General features: G+C 48.5%; 1 protein-coding gene across 1 annotated transcript in view; it reads left to right on the top strand.

Annotated features, from left to right (window-relative positions):
• The window catches only part of SLC5A11 (solute carrier family 5 member 11), a 42,019-nt gene that overhangs the window by 12,997 nt on the left and 12,263 nt on the right, over window positions 1-16,759 (top strand). Inside the window, exons 5-9 of the mRNA XM_026515636.4 lie at window positions 38-97; window positions 5,887-5,991; window positions 7,122-7,227; window positions 8,500-8,580; window positions 11,692-11,897. Coding sequence (XP_026371421.1) covers window positions 38-97; window positions 5,887-5,991; window positions 7,122-7,227; window positions 8,500-8,580; window positions 11,692-11,897 — 558 coding nt within the window. The remainder of the gene's footprint in view (window positions 1-37; window positions 98-5,886; window positions 5,992-7,121; window positions 7,228-8,499; window positions 8,581-11,691; window positions 11,898-16,759) is intronic.

The following is a 16,759-nucleotide window of genomic DNA, read 5'->3' on the forward strand; positions in this document are numbered from 1 at the left end:
GGTGGGAGCTGAGTCCTGACTCTGTTTTCTCGGGCAGGGCCTGTTCTCTGTGTTGATGTTGGCCTGGATCTTCCTCCCCATCTACATCGCTGGTCAGGTGAGTCGGGGTGCTCTGGGGTGGGGACACCCTTTGGGAGGGTCACCCTTGTGTTCCCTCCCTCCCCCCTGAGGATATCTATTAGCCAGTCCCTGGGAGCTCCCCCACATGGTGAGGGACGCCGTACCGGTGAGATGGGGGAGCCCCCTCCTTAGCAGCTCCCACCTGCTGACCCATGACGAAGGGGCGGGCAGGCTTTCAGGAAGAAACAGGAGCTCACCGACGTTCTTTATTTCCAGCGCCAATATGAGACTCACAGTGTCTTTTAAATGTTTAAGCCATAATAGGTTTACTGCTTTTCCTCCTCTGTGCACAAAACTGTACAAACGGAGTTATTTCTGGCAGATGTGAAGGTCAGCATTTTTGTTCCCAAATGACACTGCTGTAGACTTTTTGAAAAAGCATTTTAAAAAATAATTTCTGATCCGACAGCTTTACAGCAGTCCTCCTCTCTAGACTTCATTGTGTCTTAAGGGTCCTACCACACAGGGCAGGATCGTACTGTCCCAGCCTGGTCTTCGTAAAGCAAGAACTGATTTTCACTTTTCATTATGGCAGTTAAAAAAATACACAAAGTAGGGAGAGCTGCTGAATGATAAAAGGAATCATTAAAAAAAATCACTTTGTGCCAGATGTAGTGTGATCCTGTGTAAAGGGCAGGGGAACACGGATAACTAATCTTGCTTGGAGATGATACGGAGTCTAAATACAATAAGCAAGGCCTTTGGTGGGTGGCTGGCCTGGGTCTGTCCACCCCCACCTGTGACTAGCTCCCATGTGGGCAAAATATCTGGGGTATAACAACACTGGACTGGGACCGAGGGTCTCTGAGCCAAAGCATCAATAACTGTGTATCAGTACCTCCTATGGAAAGTGGTAAAGACCGGCGGAGACGAGGGAATTTCCTAGGTAGGGCAGCCAGCCGTTCTCAGCCACTTTCTCTGGCAGGGAGAAGGTAATGTCATCTGTAGAGGGCGAGGAAGGAATTCAGGGGGCTGGAGGTTGAGAAGAAGCAGGAAGACTTGAAATGACAGCTGTGGTTGTTTATAATAGGAAAACGTGGGAGCTGGGTTGCCCGGGTGGCTCAGTCGGTTGAGCGTCTGCCTGGGGCTTAGGTCATGATTCCAGGGTCCTGGGATCGAGTCCTGCATCGGGCTTCCTGTGGGGAGTCTGCTTCTCCCTCTGCCTGCTACTCCCCTTGCTTGTGCTCTGTTTGTCTCTCTCTCTGACAAATAAATTAAAAATATATATATGGGAGCAGCCGTGATGTCCATCAATAGGGGAGTGGGCATCCACACTACGGGCTATGATGCCGGGAAAAGGGACAAAGTCAGTAGATGGCTGGAAAAGGATCTCCAAGCGCACTGTTCAGTGCAGAATTCCCAGGACCTAGACGTTCTTTGGACAGCATCATACAAGTATTCAGAGGAGAGATTCAGCCCATAACTAGATAAGAAAGGTCAATGCCAGGAAAAGATAAAAAGCTACCCACTCCGTTTTTATTGGGAAATAAACACACACAAAAAAATGATAAAACAAAAAAAAAAGTGATAAAACACAAATGTGCCGCTTAACAAACTGTTGCAAAATAAACACCCAGATTCAGACATAAAACATAACCTCCCCCATGTGCCTTTTGCAGGTGACGATGCTTTCTTTTCTCCTTGATGTTCATCGTACTCGCTTCCTTGCTTTGCTTTGCAGGTTTCATTATGTGTAGCTAAACAGTATGGTTTCATTTTACTTTTGAAAAGAGAATGTATATGAATGGAATCAGGGTAACCTATTCTTTCATTGCGTGCCACTGGTGTGTTAATTTTCTTTGCTACATAGTATTCCGTGGTGTGACTACACCCCAGGGTACTTGTCCATTCTTGTGTTTGTGGGCTTCAGGTTGTCCCGTGTGGGGCTGTGACGGATGACGCTTTGAGAACATAGTGTACAGGTGTCCCGAGCCCGTGAAAGGTGTTCACAGAGACTGACTATCTATGAGTGGAATTTTGGGGCTATTGCCTATGTTCATCTGGCTTTATTAGATGCTGCCAAAATTTCCCCCAGATACTTCTATCAGTTTATACTCCTACCAGCAGTGTCTGCAGATTCCCTTTGCTCCGTTGCTCCACATCCTTGCCAGCACGGGGTATTTTCCAACTAAATTCTTGATAATCTGGAGGGCACGTGGTTGTATCTCACTGTGCTTTCTTTTTTTATTTTTATTTAAGGTTTTATTTATTTGCCAGAGACAGAGAGAGAGAGGGAGTGAGCACACAGGCAGGGGGAGCTGCAGGCAGAGGGAGAAGCAGGCTTCCCACTAAGCAAGGAGCCTGATGCAGGATTCGATCCCAGGACCCTGGGATCATGACCTGAGCTGAAGGCAGACAGTTAACTGACTGAGCCACCCAAGCATCCCCCCCCTTAAAAAAAATGTTTCTTATGTATTCATTTGAGAAAGAGACAACAAGCGGACGGGGAGAGGGAGAAGCAGACTCCCCACTGAGCAGGGAGCCTGATGCGGGGCTCGGTCCCAGGACCTGCAGTTCACAACCTGAGCCGAAGGCAGGACCCAGCTGTTCCCCGTCCTCACGGGGCTGTTTCTCCAAAACACAGCAGTGCTTTTCCCTCTCACTAGAAAGTTTTTCTTTGCATTCATGGGGCAGTTAACTTGTGTTCATCTTTCAAATCATACTCTAAGCAACAGTTCCTCTGAGAAGCCCCCTCTCACCTCTCTGATTAGGTTAAATCTCCTCCTCCATTGTATTGGCCTTGGTTGCTCCTTTGCATTTGCTCATGCGATGATTAAATTCATATGTCTCCCCCATCAGACTGTGTGCCTCTCCCGTTAGACCAGGGTGTCTCAGTCTCAGTCCTAGTGACATTTCGGGCTGAATAATTTTGGGGGGGTGTTGTGCATGTGTCAGGGTGGGGGTATTCTGTGCATTGTAGGGTATTTGCAGCAGCCGTCTCTACCCGCTAGATGCTGGCAGCACCCCATCCCCCAAATCGTGACAGCCCCAATTCTCCAGACATTGCCAGATGTTCCCTGGGGAGGTACAGAATCGTCCTCGGTTGAGAACCACTGCCCTAGACTGTGTGTGTCTCCCAGTAGACCTTAAGCTCCGGGAGAGCAGGAACCATTCGGTTTCCTCCTAGAATTGTGTCTGGTACACAATGGGGAATGAGCCAACACCCAAAGAAGAGGCACTGGTGAAGGACTGGAAGTCTTGGTCAAGTCCCAAAGTATCATGAGCGTTAGCAAATGAGGGAGCTGCGTTGATGGACATTTGGGGCATCGGACGTGAACAGGGTCCCGGGGATGACGAGGCTCAGGTGTGGCTCAAGGAACTGGCTCACTGGAGTGGAAAGACTCCATTTGCTGGGGCTGAGCAAACTGAGACACCAGCCGAGGTGTCCCCTGTGGGTTCCCTGCACTGTCCTTGGGGCTGCTTCCAGACTGGGGAAAAGTCTCGAAAGAGGAGGACAGAGAAGGGACTGGAATCCCCCCCCTGAATGCTGGGCAGGGCCCGGGGGAAGGCTGAGGGCAGGGAGCATGGGTTTTGGAGGACGAGGGAGGGGTTTTACATGACGATGAAGTGCGGCAGTCTGGATGGGATCCAGGGAATCCTGCAGGAAATGAGGGGTGTGTGAGGGAAGGGGACCCACCAGCGGTGAGGCCTCAGGAACGAGGGTGCTCATCCCCCAGGACAGCAGTCATTTACTTTGTTTACTTCTTAACATAATTCTTAACATCTTAGCCATAACCAGAGGGCGGTTCCTGTGTTGACTGCTGGCCATTCCTCACCTCTCCATCTGCCTGTCTACCTGCCTGCTTGTCTCAGCTTTGCTTGCTGGCAGATTGCCTTCCTAGCTGCTTGACACAATTAGCCTAACAGCTGTGGCCTCCCGTCTGTCGGCTGTCATCCACAGATGAGACAGTAAATCTGCGTGAAGAGCCCCTTCCTCGGCCCACTTACCTGAAGGGACTGAAGCCCTTCTCTGTCCTCTCTAATCAGCTCTCACTCCACGTCCACTGGTGTGTCCATTCAGTATGCTCTGATTGAATCTCCCCCTGCATGATTGCCTGGTAGCATGGTAAGAGTTCGGTCCACGTGCTTCTGGAAAACCCCTAATGTGCTTGTCTTGCTGTAAAACCAGAGGGTTGAGAGGCAAGACCTTCATGAAGGTCAGACTCCCAGATTGCCCTTTGGGGGAGATGGGGAGAAAAGAGAAGCTTTTTTTCTTGTTTTGCTTTTTTTTCTATTTGCAAATGTCCATTTATTCCTAGAGTTCACTTTCTTTTTTTGGCCAATGTTTTATTTTGAAAAAAATTCCAAGCCTACATCAAAGTTGAAATGATTTTGCACCGCATGCCCTTGTGTTCTTAAATACCCAGATTCTACCATTAACAGTCTCTCCCAATATTGCTTCACAGTCTGACTTTGGAGTGGATGGTTGGCCATTCATTAGCTCGTGGTCAGGGACTCATTAGTCTCCTCCCTGGGTTAGACTGGGACACCCAAGCAGGAACAGCCTGGAGGAGGGGCTACAAACATTTCTGCAAAAATCTAAGTCTGTCCTTCCCCATCGAAAATCTAGTACCTCATGGAAGAACAGTTGGCTTGATGTTCAGAGTCCAGATATGGCATTGTCTCAACCGCAAGTCTGGGGGTACGGTGCACAGTGGGGGTGAGCAGGCTGGGAAAGAACATGCCAAACCCTCGAGGAAAGTTCTACCCAAATAATGGTCCTTGGCAGCATGGCCCAGTCCCTGGGGTGCCCATATGGTAATGATGTCTGGCTTCAGACTGCCCCCGCCCCCGGGCATGAGGGAGCCACCGTGATTCAGTGCCCCCCTCGTCTCTTTATTGTCCCTGGAGACTGCTGTCTGAATCCCCTGCTTTTGCTGGTAACCTGCCTAAAGGTTGACAGGAGAGCAATTTCCCCAAAGTTTGGAGCATGGGCAAATGGAGATTCTTGAGACGCTTTTAGGTGTTAGACGTGGGCCCCACTACACCGAATCCCGTGCTGGCGCTGTGTCCTGTCCTGTGGCCTTTCACTTGTTGGATGAACACAAGGGGCAAGTCTAGGTTGGCGCTGGTCCGCCTGTAACACCAGCCCGACCCTTCTCCAGCATTCTCTTTCGCTGTTGTTAAAGGATGAATAGGCATAGGGTCCAGAGTCTTCGGTGTTGCCAGAGAAGAATAGAAAATAATTGCTTGATTATCCAGTGTTTATTTTTGTCGGTCCCCTTAAATTGAAGATTGAATTTCTGTTGACGGTGGTGCTTTGAAGTTTCCTTTTGAGGTAAATGTATTTAACTGTTTATGTGAGTTGGTTTAAAGAAAAACAGTAAGTAATTGATAATACGATGGGGGTGGGAGCAATAGGTGGGTATATCCCCCTGCACAGAACCCCAATTCCTCTGCACCCCACCCCTCTGCCCCCATTTTCTCCTCCTCTTTCTTTTTTTTTTCCTCAAGATTTTATTTATTTGAGTGAGAGAGTGAGCAAGAGCAGGGGGAGGGGCAGAGGGAGAAGCAGGCTCCCTGCTGAGCAGGGACCCCCCCCAACGTGGGGCTCCATCCCAGGACCCTGGGACCATGACCAGATCCAAAGGCAGATGCTTAACTGACTGAGCCACTCCTCTGTCCCCATTTTCTCCTCCCTTCTTAAGTCTGTGGTTAAGAAGACCATCAGGGCTGCTGAGTTGGGAGAGGAAGGGGGGAGGGAGAGGGGTCGGGCCAGTGCCCTGAGGCTGTGCGGGTGGTGACAGCTCAGCTCCGGCCCCGCAGGTCACCACGATGCCAGAATACCTAAGGAAGCGCTTCGGAGGCCACAGGATCCCGGTCACCCTGGCTGTGCTCTACCTGTTCATCTATATCTTCACCAAGATCTCGGTGAGGGGCTGAGAAGGTCCAGTACGGCCCCTGGCAGCGTGTCCTGCCCTGCATTTCCTCCTCTTGGGCGGGCTTCCTGGGAACGCGGAGGTTGGGAGGGGTGGGAGGGGTGGGGGATGAGGGGAAGCATGGACAGAGGAAGTTGGGAGAAAAGGTGGAGGGAAGGACACCTCTTTCCACTCCCGCCAAAGCTTTGGCAACCTGTCTGGATGGTGCGGGTCACAGAACGGGACTCCGAGAGCCCCGACAGCCCCTTTGTGGGGGGCTGTTCCCCCTCCTGGGGTCAGGCAGTCATCAGGGATTCATCAGCTATGCTGAGGCCCATCGAGCCTGCCCCACCCGGGCCTTTGGTTAGATGGGTAGATGCGGTGTAGCCCCCAGGCCACGTGTGCTCAGCCTAACTCAGCGGTTGCTGTCTCTGCTTCCAGCTGGGGCCGCGAGAGCTTGTCCCAGGTGAGGTGGGCTGGGGGCCGGGAGTGCCGAGGAATTCCATTCACTCCAAACAATAACGGACTCTACGCCAGCTACAGGCTTGAGAGACGGACGTTGGATGACAACGTCCTTTCAGAACCCTGCCTCTCGGCTGGTGGGAAGCTACAGAGGCGGAAAGCCTTCCCAAGGGAAGTTACGACCAAGGTTCCCAGCTAGGGAAAGGGGGGCTGGCATTCCAGATGGATGGACAGGGCTCATTAGGGAAGCAGGGAACATGGAGGGAGTGAAGGAAATGAGGCCAAGGGGTGAGCAGACCATGAAGCCTGGCATGCAACTCTAACATACTTACGTAGACGTTATCGGGGGGACGTGGGAGGACCACTGAAGAATTTTAATGGGCAGGAGAAGGATGATAGGATCATGACAGTATTTGATAAAGGTTGCAGTGTCGAGGGTGGAGGGTAGAAGATCAAAAACAGAAGCCGGAAGACAACTGAGGAGGAAGTTGTATTAGCCCAGTGAATGGGTGTCAAATGTAATGGCCCACAGGGCTCCAGTTTGAGACCCCCCATCTGGGAAGATGTGGCTGAATAAGGGGCAGTCTAGGACTCTTCTGTGTTTGCCCGAATTCAGGCTTAGGGGAACCTGTGCTGAAAATGTCCTTCCATTCATTCATCTGCCAACTTATGTCTCCCCAGGTGGACATGTATGCAGGCGCCATCTTTATCCAGCAGTCTCTGCACCTGGATCTCTACCTGGCCATAGTCGGGCTGTTGGCCATCACGGCTCTGTACACTATAGCAGGTGTGTCTGAACAAGGGGTGATGCTTGAGAGGCTGTGCCCCCCCCAATCTTTTCCTGGCCCATCTTCTGATGTTCCCGTGTGTTAAAACCATTCATTCATTACACCTCGCTCCATGACTCCAGATAAGATGATTTCTCTCAGCCATTGTCCAAAGGAAGAGGGTTTCCCAATTAGAAGGAGGGTTTAAAAATGGACCACAGCTGCATCAAGCTATTTTCCATTTATTTATTGAAGAACTATTTATTGAGAACTGTCGGGGCTGAGCATGTTTGCTCACGTGCACTCTGTAACACTAGATGGTGAGCGACGAATTCTGGAGCCTGAGGTCGGGCAGCCTCCTCTCTCCCCACCAGAGCTGCGTCGTAGGGGAGAGACAGGCACATAGTAGGGCCCGGACAAGTATCTGGTTTGGAACATTCGCCTTTTTATCTTTACATTCTGCTCCAGCTTCACCCTCCTCTGCCTCCTCTTGGTGTCATATAATTCATTCTGCAAATACATCTAGATATTACCTAGCAGGTGCGAGACATCGTGCTGGGAAATGGGGCACAGCCGTAAACAAAACAGATAAAATCTTTACCTGAAAGGACCTTACATTCTAATGGGGAGACAGACAATGAACAAGGAAACCAAGAAATAATATGAGGGTATATTATTATAATCTGATACGTGCTCTGAAGGAAGTTTAAGCAGGGCGAGACAGGCAGTGATGGGATAAGGAGGGTGTTTTGTTTTTTGGGTTTTTTCCCACAGAGAATGTTCAGGAAAGGCCTTACTAGGGTGACGTTTGAACCACACTTAAATGCTATGAAGGAAGCTCTTAAGAGAAGTGCAGGGGGAAGGGAAGTCCAGGCAGAGGGCTGTCGCTGGGCCTCCCCCCCACGTGAGCCATCGTCCTCCAGCAGGCGAGGATGGGCTTCTCCAGCACGGAGGTCTCAGGGCAACACGAGAGCAAGAGCAGAACCTTCCAGGCCCTTGAGGCCTAGGCTTCAAGCTGCACAATATCGCTCCCACCATATTCTGTCGGTCGAAGCAAGCCATTTGGCCAGCCTCTTGTTAAGAAGTAGAGCAATCAGCTTTACCTCAGCCTGGAAGGAGCAGGAAAGCCGCGGCGCAAAGCGGGCACGCGCTCGGGAAGGAGATACCGTGGCCATCTTTGCAAACAACACTAAGAAATCTCCTGAGGCAGGTCTTGAACTTGCTCCCCAGGGTAACTCCTCTCCACCACGGTACCCGTTCCTCACCCCAGTGCTTACCTCCCCCCCACCCAGGTGGCCTGGCCGCTGTGATCTACACGGACGCCCTGCAGACGCTGATCATGCTTATAGGAGCGCTCATCCTGATGGGCTACAGTAAGTGGGGCCCCAGGGTCACTTGGGTGGATGACAACCCCTCTCTCGGTGACATCTGCTTTCATCACTGTGATCGGCAAGCCCACGCTCAAAAGCATACCCACTGGGGCATTCCTGCTCGACGTATGGTTATTTTAGCTGTCAAAGAATTGGGTTTATGGAAACATACTGGTTTGTTTTTTAAGATTTATTTATTTTAGAGGGACGGGGGAGGAGGGCAGAAGAAGAGAGACTCTCCAGCAGCCCCCCCGCTGAGTGAGGAGCCCCACGAGGGGCTCCATCCCATGACCCCAAGATCATGACCTGAGCTGAAATCAAGAGTCAGCCTCTTACTCGACTGAACACCCAGGCACCTGCACATTTACTGTTTTTTAAGTAAAAATGAATAGTTCTTCTAATTTTGATAGGGATAAATGACTAACAAATTAAAGGGGCAAAGCGGCAGCTCTTCCTTAGAGAAGAATCCCAGGGAATAAATGCAGTTGGAGGGAGAGCTGGAAACTCACCAGGAGGGCATCACAGTGATCTGCAGGCAAGACCTAGCGATACGAGCTCAGGTTGGCAAGGGAGAGTTGAGGAGGACACAGGATCTTTGCATGGCCGCAGTTGTCGTGTCCAAAATATTTATTCATTACAAAGGGAAACATAGTCACTTCCCAGTGGAGCCGCCTGGCCCACACCACTGTGGCTAAGTGATCACGGTTAATGTCACCGGGAATTAGACATTGACCTCATGTCACTCCTGATACGGGGAGGAGGACACGCCGTATCCTGTGTGCCATGCTTGCCAAGACATAACCTCAGCTTCATCGGGAAGAACCACCAGACGCCCAGATCGAGAGACATTTTACAACATAACCTAACCAGTTCCTCTGACGTGTCAAAGGCATGGAAAACAAGGAAAGGCTCAGGAATTGTCTAGAAACAGGGGTCGAGGGGTGTAAACAAGAGTTTGACCGGAACATGGTGTCTTTCTGCACGGTTTGCATTTTGTTTCTGTGCCTGTCATCCTTCCAACAAGATTTCAGAGTCGTCATAGAATAGTTGTTTCACAACACAGACGAAAAAGACGTATTATTAACTTAACAAGAAGTGTTTCAGTCCCTTAAAAGAAGAAAAACTTCATGGTGTCCTGTGTGTAAAGAGGAAATACAGATGAGTAACGGATATGTGACATGTCCAGCCTCACTAGAAAAGTGTCGCTGTCAGAAATACCAAATCTTTGAGCCTCCCAGGGCTGCACGAGCTACTTAAAACAGATTTTCAGAGGCAAGAGAGAGCCAAAACAGATCTGCCCAAGGTCTATTATTAGCCAAACCTCTAGATCTTTCTATGTATTCTATGGCTGTAGTGGAATTAAATAAAAATCAATAGCAGAAATATACCTGCAAAATCTCCAAGTACTTGAAAATTGTCTGTTTGCTGAACACAGGAATTCTATAGAGAAGACCCTGAAGACTCCACCAAAAATTGTTAGAAGCAATAAACAAATTGATAAAGTTGTACGTACGAAATCAATGTACAAAAATCAGTTGTGTTTCTGTACATTAACAAATGATTGGAAGGAGACATTATTAAGTAAACAATCATTTTTTTGAAGGTTAATTATAAGTAAAAATATTTTGGTGTTGGCCCTAAAGTTTTCAATGTTCATCTCCGTTTTCCTTCTAACGTTATTCTCCTGCTTCATGTATAGTTTAAGAAGCTGGCAATATTACACTTCCGAATTCTCCCTCCTGTCTTCTGTGTTATTGTTACTATACATTTACACACGCCCTGAACCCCGATACGCGGCTACAAGTTTTGCTTTAGACAGTCGATTATCTTTTAGAGTGATTAAAAAGAAGAGAAAAGCCTTTAAAAAAAAAAAAAAAAAGCCTTTTAAGGTGCCTGGCTGGCTCAGTTGGAAGGGCATGCAACTCTTGATCTTGGGGTTGGGAGTTCAAGCCCCACATTGGGTGTAGACATTACTTTAAAAAAATCTTAAGGGGCGCCTGGGTAGCTCAGTTGGTGAAGCGTCTGCCTTCGGCTCCGGTCATGATCCCAGGGTCCTGGGATCGAGTCCCTCATCGGGGTCCGTGCTCAGTGGGGAGCCTGCTTCTCCCTCTGACACCCCCCTGCTCGTGCATGCTCGCTCTATTTCCCTCTCTGTCAAGGAAGTAAATAAAACCTTAAAAAACAAAACAAACAAAAAACACTTTGCAGCAAAATACACAAGACGGAAAGTTGTTAGAAATAGAAATTGACAGAAACCAAAATAGTGCCAAAGACTTCAACACTCCACAGGACAAAACCATAAATAAGGATTTAGAAGTTATAAATTACATGAATGAATAAGCTTTCTCATAATAGCGAACGTAACTTTTTTCCAGCATCAAAGCACCATCTACAAAAATTAGTCACTGAAAAAAAATAAGCAAAATTTACAAAAAATACCCATGTGAATTTGGATGGGAAAAAATCCATCTCTGTTTTCATAAATCTAGAATTGAAATGTAGCATATTTTTTTCAGTTATAGATGTAGGCAATAAACCACAGGAATATTAGCAACATCCATGACTTTGATACCAAAAGATACCACAGACGTTTCTATCCAGATGTTTTCACAGTTCTTGGCCTGAAGTACTGTTTGTGCTCATGGCTGCTTTGAAACCAAATGGTTATTACAAGGGAGCCTGGCCGGCTCAGTCAGTGGAGTGTATGACTCTTGATCTCAGGGTTGTGAGTTCGAGCCCCATGTTGGGCATAGAGATTACTTAAAAATAAATAAATTAATTAATAAATAGTTATTAGACCTACTGCTAGGTCGTACTGTTTAATGGAGCAAATAACTACTAAGCCACAGTTTTTATGTTTTGATGATTGCCTTCAGTATGTTTGGTTTCCTTTATAATCCTATGTATTTTGTATTATGCGTTGGTTATTAATATTCTGAGAAGCAATACGTAATCACCACTAAGGCATCAAAACAAGGCTAAGAACCTTTAAGGTGACTAACGTCCCGTGTTAGCTCTGCTCTACGTAGGATGTCGCCCATCCAGCCATCCCCTTACCACTTGCTGTCGATGGCTCGGAGTTTCTGGCAAATTGGTGTTTCTTCTGCGTTTTAGGCTTTGCCGCAGTTGGCGGGATGGAAGGCCTGGAGGAGAAGTACTTCCTGGCCGTGGCTAGCAACCGGAGTGAGAACAACAGCTGCGGGCTGCCCCGAGAAGATGCCTTCCATATTTTCCGAGACCCCGTGACATCCGATCTCCCGTGGCCTGGGATCCTACTTGGAATGTCCGTCCCGTCCCTGTGGTACTGGTGCACGGATCAGGTACGGGGCAGCTGATGAGGGAGCGCCCTGCAGGACGGCTGGTTTCCTCCATCTGTTCTCTTGTTTGCGTTCCCCTCTCCCTCCCCCACCAAGCTCGGCTACTCCTTCCTTCCTGCTGCTCCACATTATTTTACTTCTGGAGCTTGCTCATGTAATGGCAAATCCGGGGCTACTAATATTTGCAAAAGGGAACTGTTTTTTGTTTGTTTTTAAAGATTTACTTATTTATTTTGGGGGGGGAGAGAGAGAGTGAGCAGGGGGAGGGGCAGAGGGAGACAGTCTCAAGCAGACTCTGCTCCGCACAGAGCCAGACATGAGGCTTGATCTCACGACCCTGAGATCATGACCTCAGCCGAAAATCAAGAGTTGGATGCTTAATGGACTGAGCCACCCAGGCGCCCCTGCAAAGGGGAATTCTTTTTTCTTTTTTTAAAGATTTTATTTATTTATTTGACAGAGACAGCCAGCGAGAGAGGGAACACAAGCAGGGGGAGTGGGAGAGGAAGAAGCAGGCTCCTAGCAGAGGAGCCTGATGTGGGGCTTGATCCCAGAACACCGGGATCACGCCCTGAGCTGAAGGCAGACGCTTAATGACTGTGCCACCCAGGCGCCCCAAAGGGGAATTCTTTTTTTTTTTTTCCAAAGGGGAATTCTTAATACAGCTTGCTAATGCCTGGAAAGATCCAATAAACAAAAGAGAAGACATTTTAAATGGAGGTTAAAATTGATATTGGGTATCGTTTACTCAACAAATACTCACTGGGTGTCCTCTTTGTCCCAGACACTTGGAAAGCATGAGTAAACAGATCAGACAGTGCTCTTGTCTCACCTGGCGCTCACCTTCCTCTAGTGGGGGGTAGACAGACAATAAGTAAATTATGTGGAATATTTAAAGGTGATAAATGTCTTTTTTTTTTTTTTTTAAAGCAGGGAAGGCAAGAGAGGTTGAGAAGGTGAGAATGCAGTTTAAAATAGGGTGGCGGGGCGCCCGGCCGGCTCCGTCGGTGGAGCTCTTGATCTTGGGGTTGTGAGTTCGAGCCCCACGTTGGGTGTAGAGATGACTTACATAAAATATATAAAGCATTTTGAAAAACAAATAAATAAAATATGGTGGCAAGGGGAGGTCACCCTTGGAAGCAGAGGCCTCGAAGAAGAGCAGGGCTTCCTGCGATAGTGGGGGAACAGTTTGCAACGGAGGGAACGGCCAGAACCAATACCCTCCAGCTCATACGTAGCTGGTGTGAAGAAAGAAACGAGAAACGCAAAAGGCAGGACAACATGTATAGTAAGCCCTTTTGTGTTAAAGCGGGGAGGGAAAGAATCGATATTTGCATTTCTTACGTATCCATGAAGAAACTCCGGGTGGAGGTAGGTAAAACGAAGAAGAGCGCATGCTCTTGGGCAGGGAGATAGGAGCCGTTTTATGCGTACCTGTTTATGCTCGGTCAGGTTGCAAACCCAGCGAGTATATCACCCATTGAAATGTGTCTTCCTGATGAGGGTCGGAGATCTGTGTACCATTTTGGAAGCTGTATTACAGAGTCAGAGCTGATGGAAGTTTATTTATTTTTTATCTTTTTAAAAGATTATTTATTTATTTATTTATTTGCGAGAGGAGAGAGAGAGAGAGAGAGCACAAGCCAGGGGAGCAGCCGAGGGAGAGGGAGAAGCAGGCTCTCCGCTGAGCTGGGAGCTTGACTCGGGGCTCGATCCCAGGACCCCAAGATCATGACCTGAGCCGAAGGCAGATGCTTCACTGATGGAGCCACCCAGGTGCCCCAGGGCTGATGGAAAGTGATGATCTCGGAGTAGGGCAACTGAATTTATGCAGGTGACCATGCCGAGAACAGAGCCCAGGTACCCCCATGGCCCAGAGTGGCTCCGTACCTGGGCAGTGGTGGGCACAATACACACGCACTGCCCCTTTAAGAGAGAGACCATCCTTGGCAGATCTTCTCCCCCTCCCCCCGCAAATCTCAGGTAGGAGACACTTTGGGACACAGCACAGATCTAGGCTAACAGCGTGGACTTTAAACGTCACAGGCCCTGAGTCAAGTTCAGGGGGCATAACCTTGAAATACTAACATCTTATTTCCTTGTTTCCTTACTAACAGTGTGGTTACTAATGGTTACAGAAGAGGGAAGCATGAGGAATTTGGCCATAGTCCTTCGGTCGCAGGGACAGTTAATAAACCACGAAAAACATTTACATTTTTGCTGTGGTTTATGTTAGTGCTCTTGACACAGCTCACTGCCGGCTGATACTTCTGAATTTGTACAAATACTTGAGGTGCCTCGAGCCCTTCTTAGCTGGAATTCCAGCATGCACCCTGTGAAAACCACCTCCAACCCACCCCACGTTGTTCAGGAGCCTGGGAACTTAGTCACAGACGACTCAGTCTCCTTCCAAATGCCAGCAGGGCAAGAGGGCCTGGAAACGCAAGCCTTCCTTGACCGCGTGACTTTGGTCTTGACCACAGAGTGTAGCCGCCGACCTGGATTCCGTGGAGTCCTGAGACTGCTTTGCTTCACTGTGCTGGTCCTGCCCTCGGGAACGTAGAGCTTTGCCAGGGTATATCTAGGCTAATTTTAAGATATTTATTTATTAGAGGGAGGGAGAGAGAACACACAGGTGTGCGTGGCGGGGGGATGGCAAGAGAGGGAGAGAGAATCTCAAGCAGGTTCTGTGCGCAGCAGGGAGCCCCACACGGGGCTCTATCTCACGACCTTGAGATCATGACCTGAGCTGAAATCAAGAGTTGGAGGCTCAACCAACTGAGCCGCCCAGGTGCCCCTAGGCTAATTTTAGAACAGGAGAAAGGCAAAGCAGCATTTGTGACTCACTGACAGAGAATATTCCAGATCTTCCTGGGTAGAGACTGAAAAGATAAATAACAACAGACAATTGTAATGGCATTTAAACATTTACTGCTGCTGGTCTAACCATTCTACATGGATTAACTCCTTTTCATACCATTCCTCTAAACTGTGGTTCCATTACCTGGACCTGGGGGTTGTCCTACAAGGGGACCCCCTCATCCCTGGGCTCATGGGTTTTCAAGGAGCACAAATGTCTTCAAACTTACTCAGCTGCCTCTTAAATTGATGTTTGTATTCTCCACTTCTTGGGAATAAAAGCCAGACTTCCTTTTGGTCACAGTTCGGGATCTCCAGTAGAAAGGGCTTTGTTTTCCAAAGCTCTAAATGCTTTCCTCTCTGCTTGCAGAGGGACAGGCTAGGATCGACGCCTGTGTGCCTCTTTGGGCACCTTACTGAAGCAACATGACGTGTTCTATAGACCTTGATATCCTCACATTTTACTACCACATTCTCAAGTGTTCTAGAAAGCCTCAGTAGATACATGTCTGGAGTTCTGAGAAATAGCATATAACAGTTAAACCAACTTCTATAAATTTTCTTAAAAGATTTATTTATTTATTTGAGAGGGAGAGAGAGAGTGAGACGGAGCACGGGGTGGGGAAGGGCAGAGGAAGAGAGAGAGAATCCCAAGCAGACTCCGCATTGAGCAGGGAGCCCGACGCAGGGCTCTGATCTCACGACCCTGAGATCACGACCTGAGCCGAAACCAAGAGGTGAACTCTAAACCAACTGTGCCACCCGGGCACCCGAATTAAACCAACCTCTAAACAAGGATGGCTAACTTCCCAGCTGTGGACTGAGGGCCTCCATGCTCCCCACCTTTTCCTCACATAAGCCAATCCTACATTTTAGAGTCTTTCCTATGCAGCATCCCAACAAATCTAATTTGGGCCTGTCAAGGTACCTTTGGCTGCAAGTGACAAACAAACAAACAAAACCCCTGAAACTATCAGGAAAAGGGTGGGAGATGTATTAGCTCGTGGAATACAAACAGCAGGAAGTAGAACGAGCCTTCAGAAATTGCTGGAACGTAGTCTGGTTTCCCTCTCCATCTCCGTCTTATTGCCTCGCACTGCAGACCAACAGGAAAGAAGCTGACAACTCCCTAAGTCCCAATCCGAAAATCCTGTAGAAGGGTCCAGCATGCGTCAGGTGCCCACCCCTGGGTCAGGCAGCTATGCCCAAGATGGTAGTGTAGCCGTGTGGACAGGGAGTGGGTTTCAAAAGAAGGAGCAGGACACTCTAGGAAGATTACCCCATAAATGTTCACTGTCAAAAAAAAAAAAAAAAAAGGAAGAATCCCAACTTTGTCCTGCTTGTCACAGTGTCACAGTGGTAATGATGTGACATTTCAGTCCTCTTGTCCATAGTTCGCTGAACCTGCTTGTAAAGGCTCTGGTAACTCACCAAGGTCTCTGTAGCTTCTCCAGATGCTTCAAGACTCAAAGCCTAAGAAAATAGGAGAGAAAGTTCTGGGCTCATGTAGATTGAATCTGAAGGCTGGAGGATGATTTTGGGGGACCAGTCTCCTACTCAGAAAACACTCTGGAACAAGTTATTCCTTTTGAGTAGATAAGGTTTTTTTTTTTAATTTGATATATATTTTTAATGATTTTATTTATTTGAGAAAGAGAGAGTGAGCATGAGTGGGGGGAGGGGCAGAGAAAGAGGGAGAAGCAGGCTTCTCACTGAGCAGGGAGCCTGATGTGGGGCTCGCTCCCAGGACCCCAGGGTCATGACCTGAGCTGAAGGAAGGTGCTCAAACAACTGAACCATTCAGGCATCCCTGAGATGACTTCAGTTTCAAGGGATCTTTCCCAATATGATGTCAGAGGTGCAGCTGGTGGTCTAAGCTCCTTTCATAGTTGGCAATTCTAATGGAGGCCTTGGGTGGTAGGGTGCTGCTTTCCGTTGCCTCTTCTAAGCTGAAGTTCTATGGAAAGCTGTAATTGGCCCACCTCGGATTCATACTTTTCCTCAAC

The sequence above is a fragment of the Ursus arctos genome, unplaced genomic scaffold (genome assembly GCF_023065955.2).
Source record: "Ursus arctos isolate Adak ecotype North America unplaced genomic scaffold, UrsArc2.0 scaffold_2, whole genome shotgun sequence".
In the NCBI taxonomy this organism is placed as follows: Eukaryota; Metazoa; Chordata; class Mammalia; order Carnivora; family Ursidae; genus Ursus; species Ursus arctos.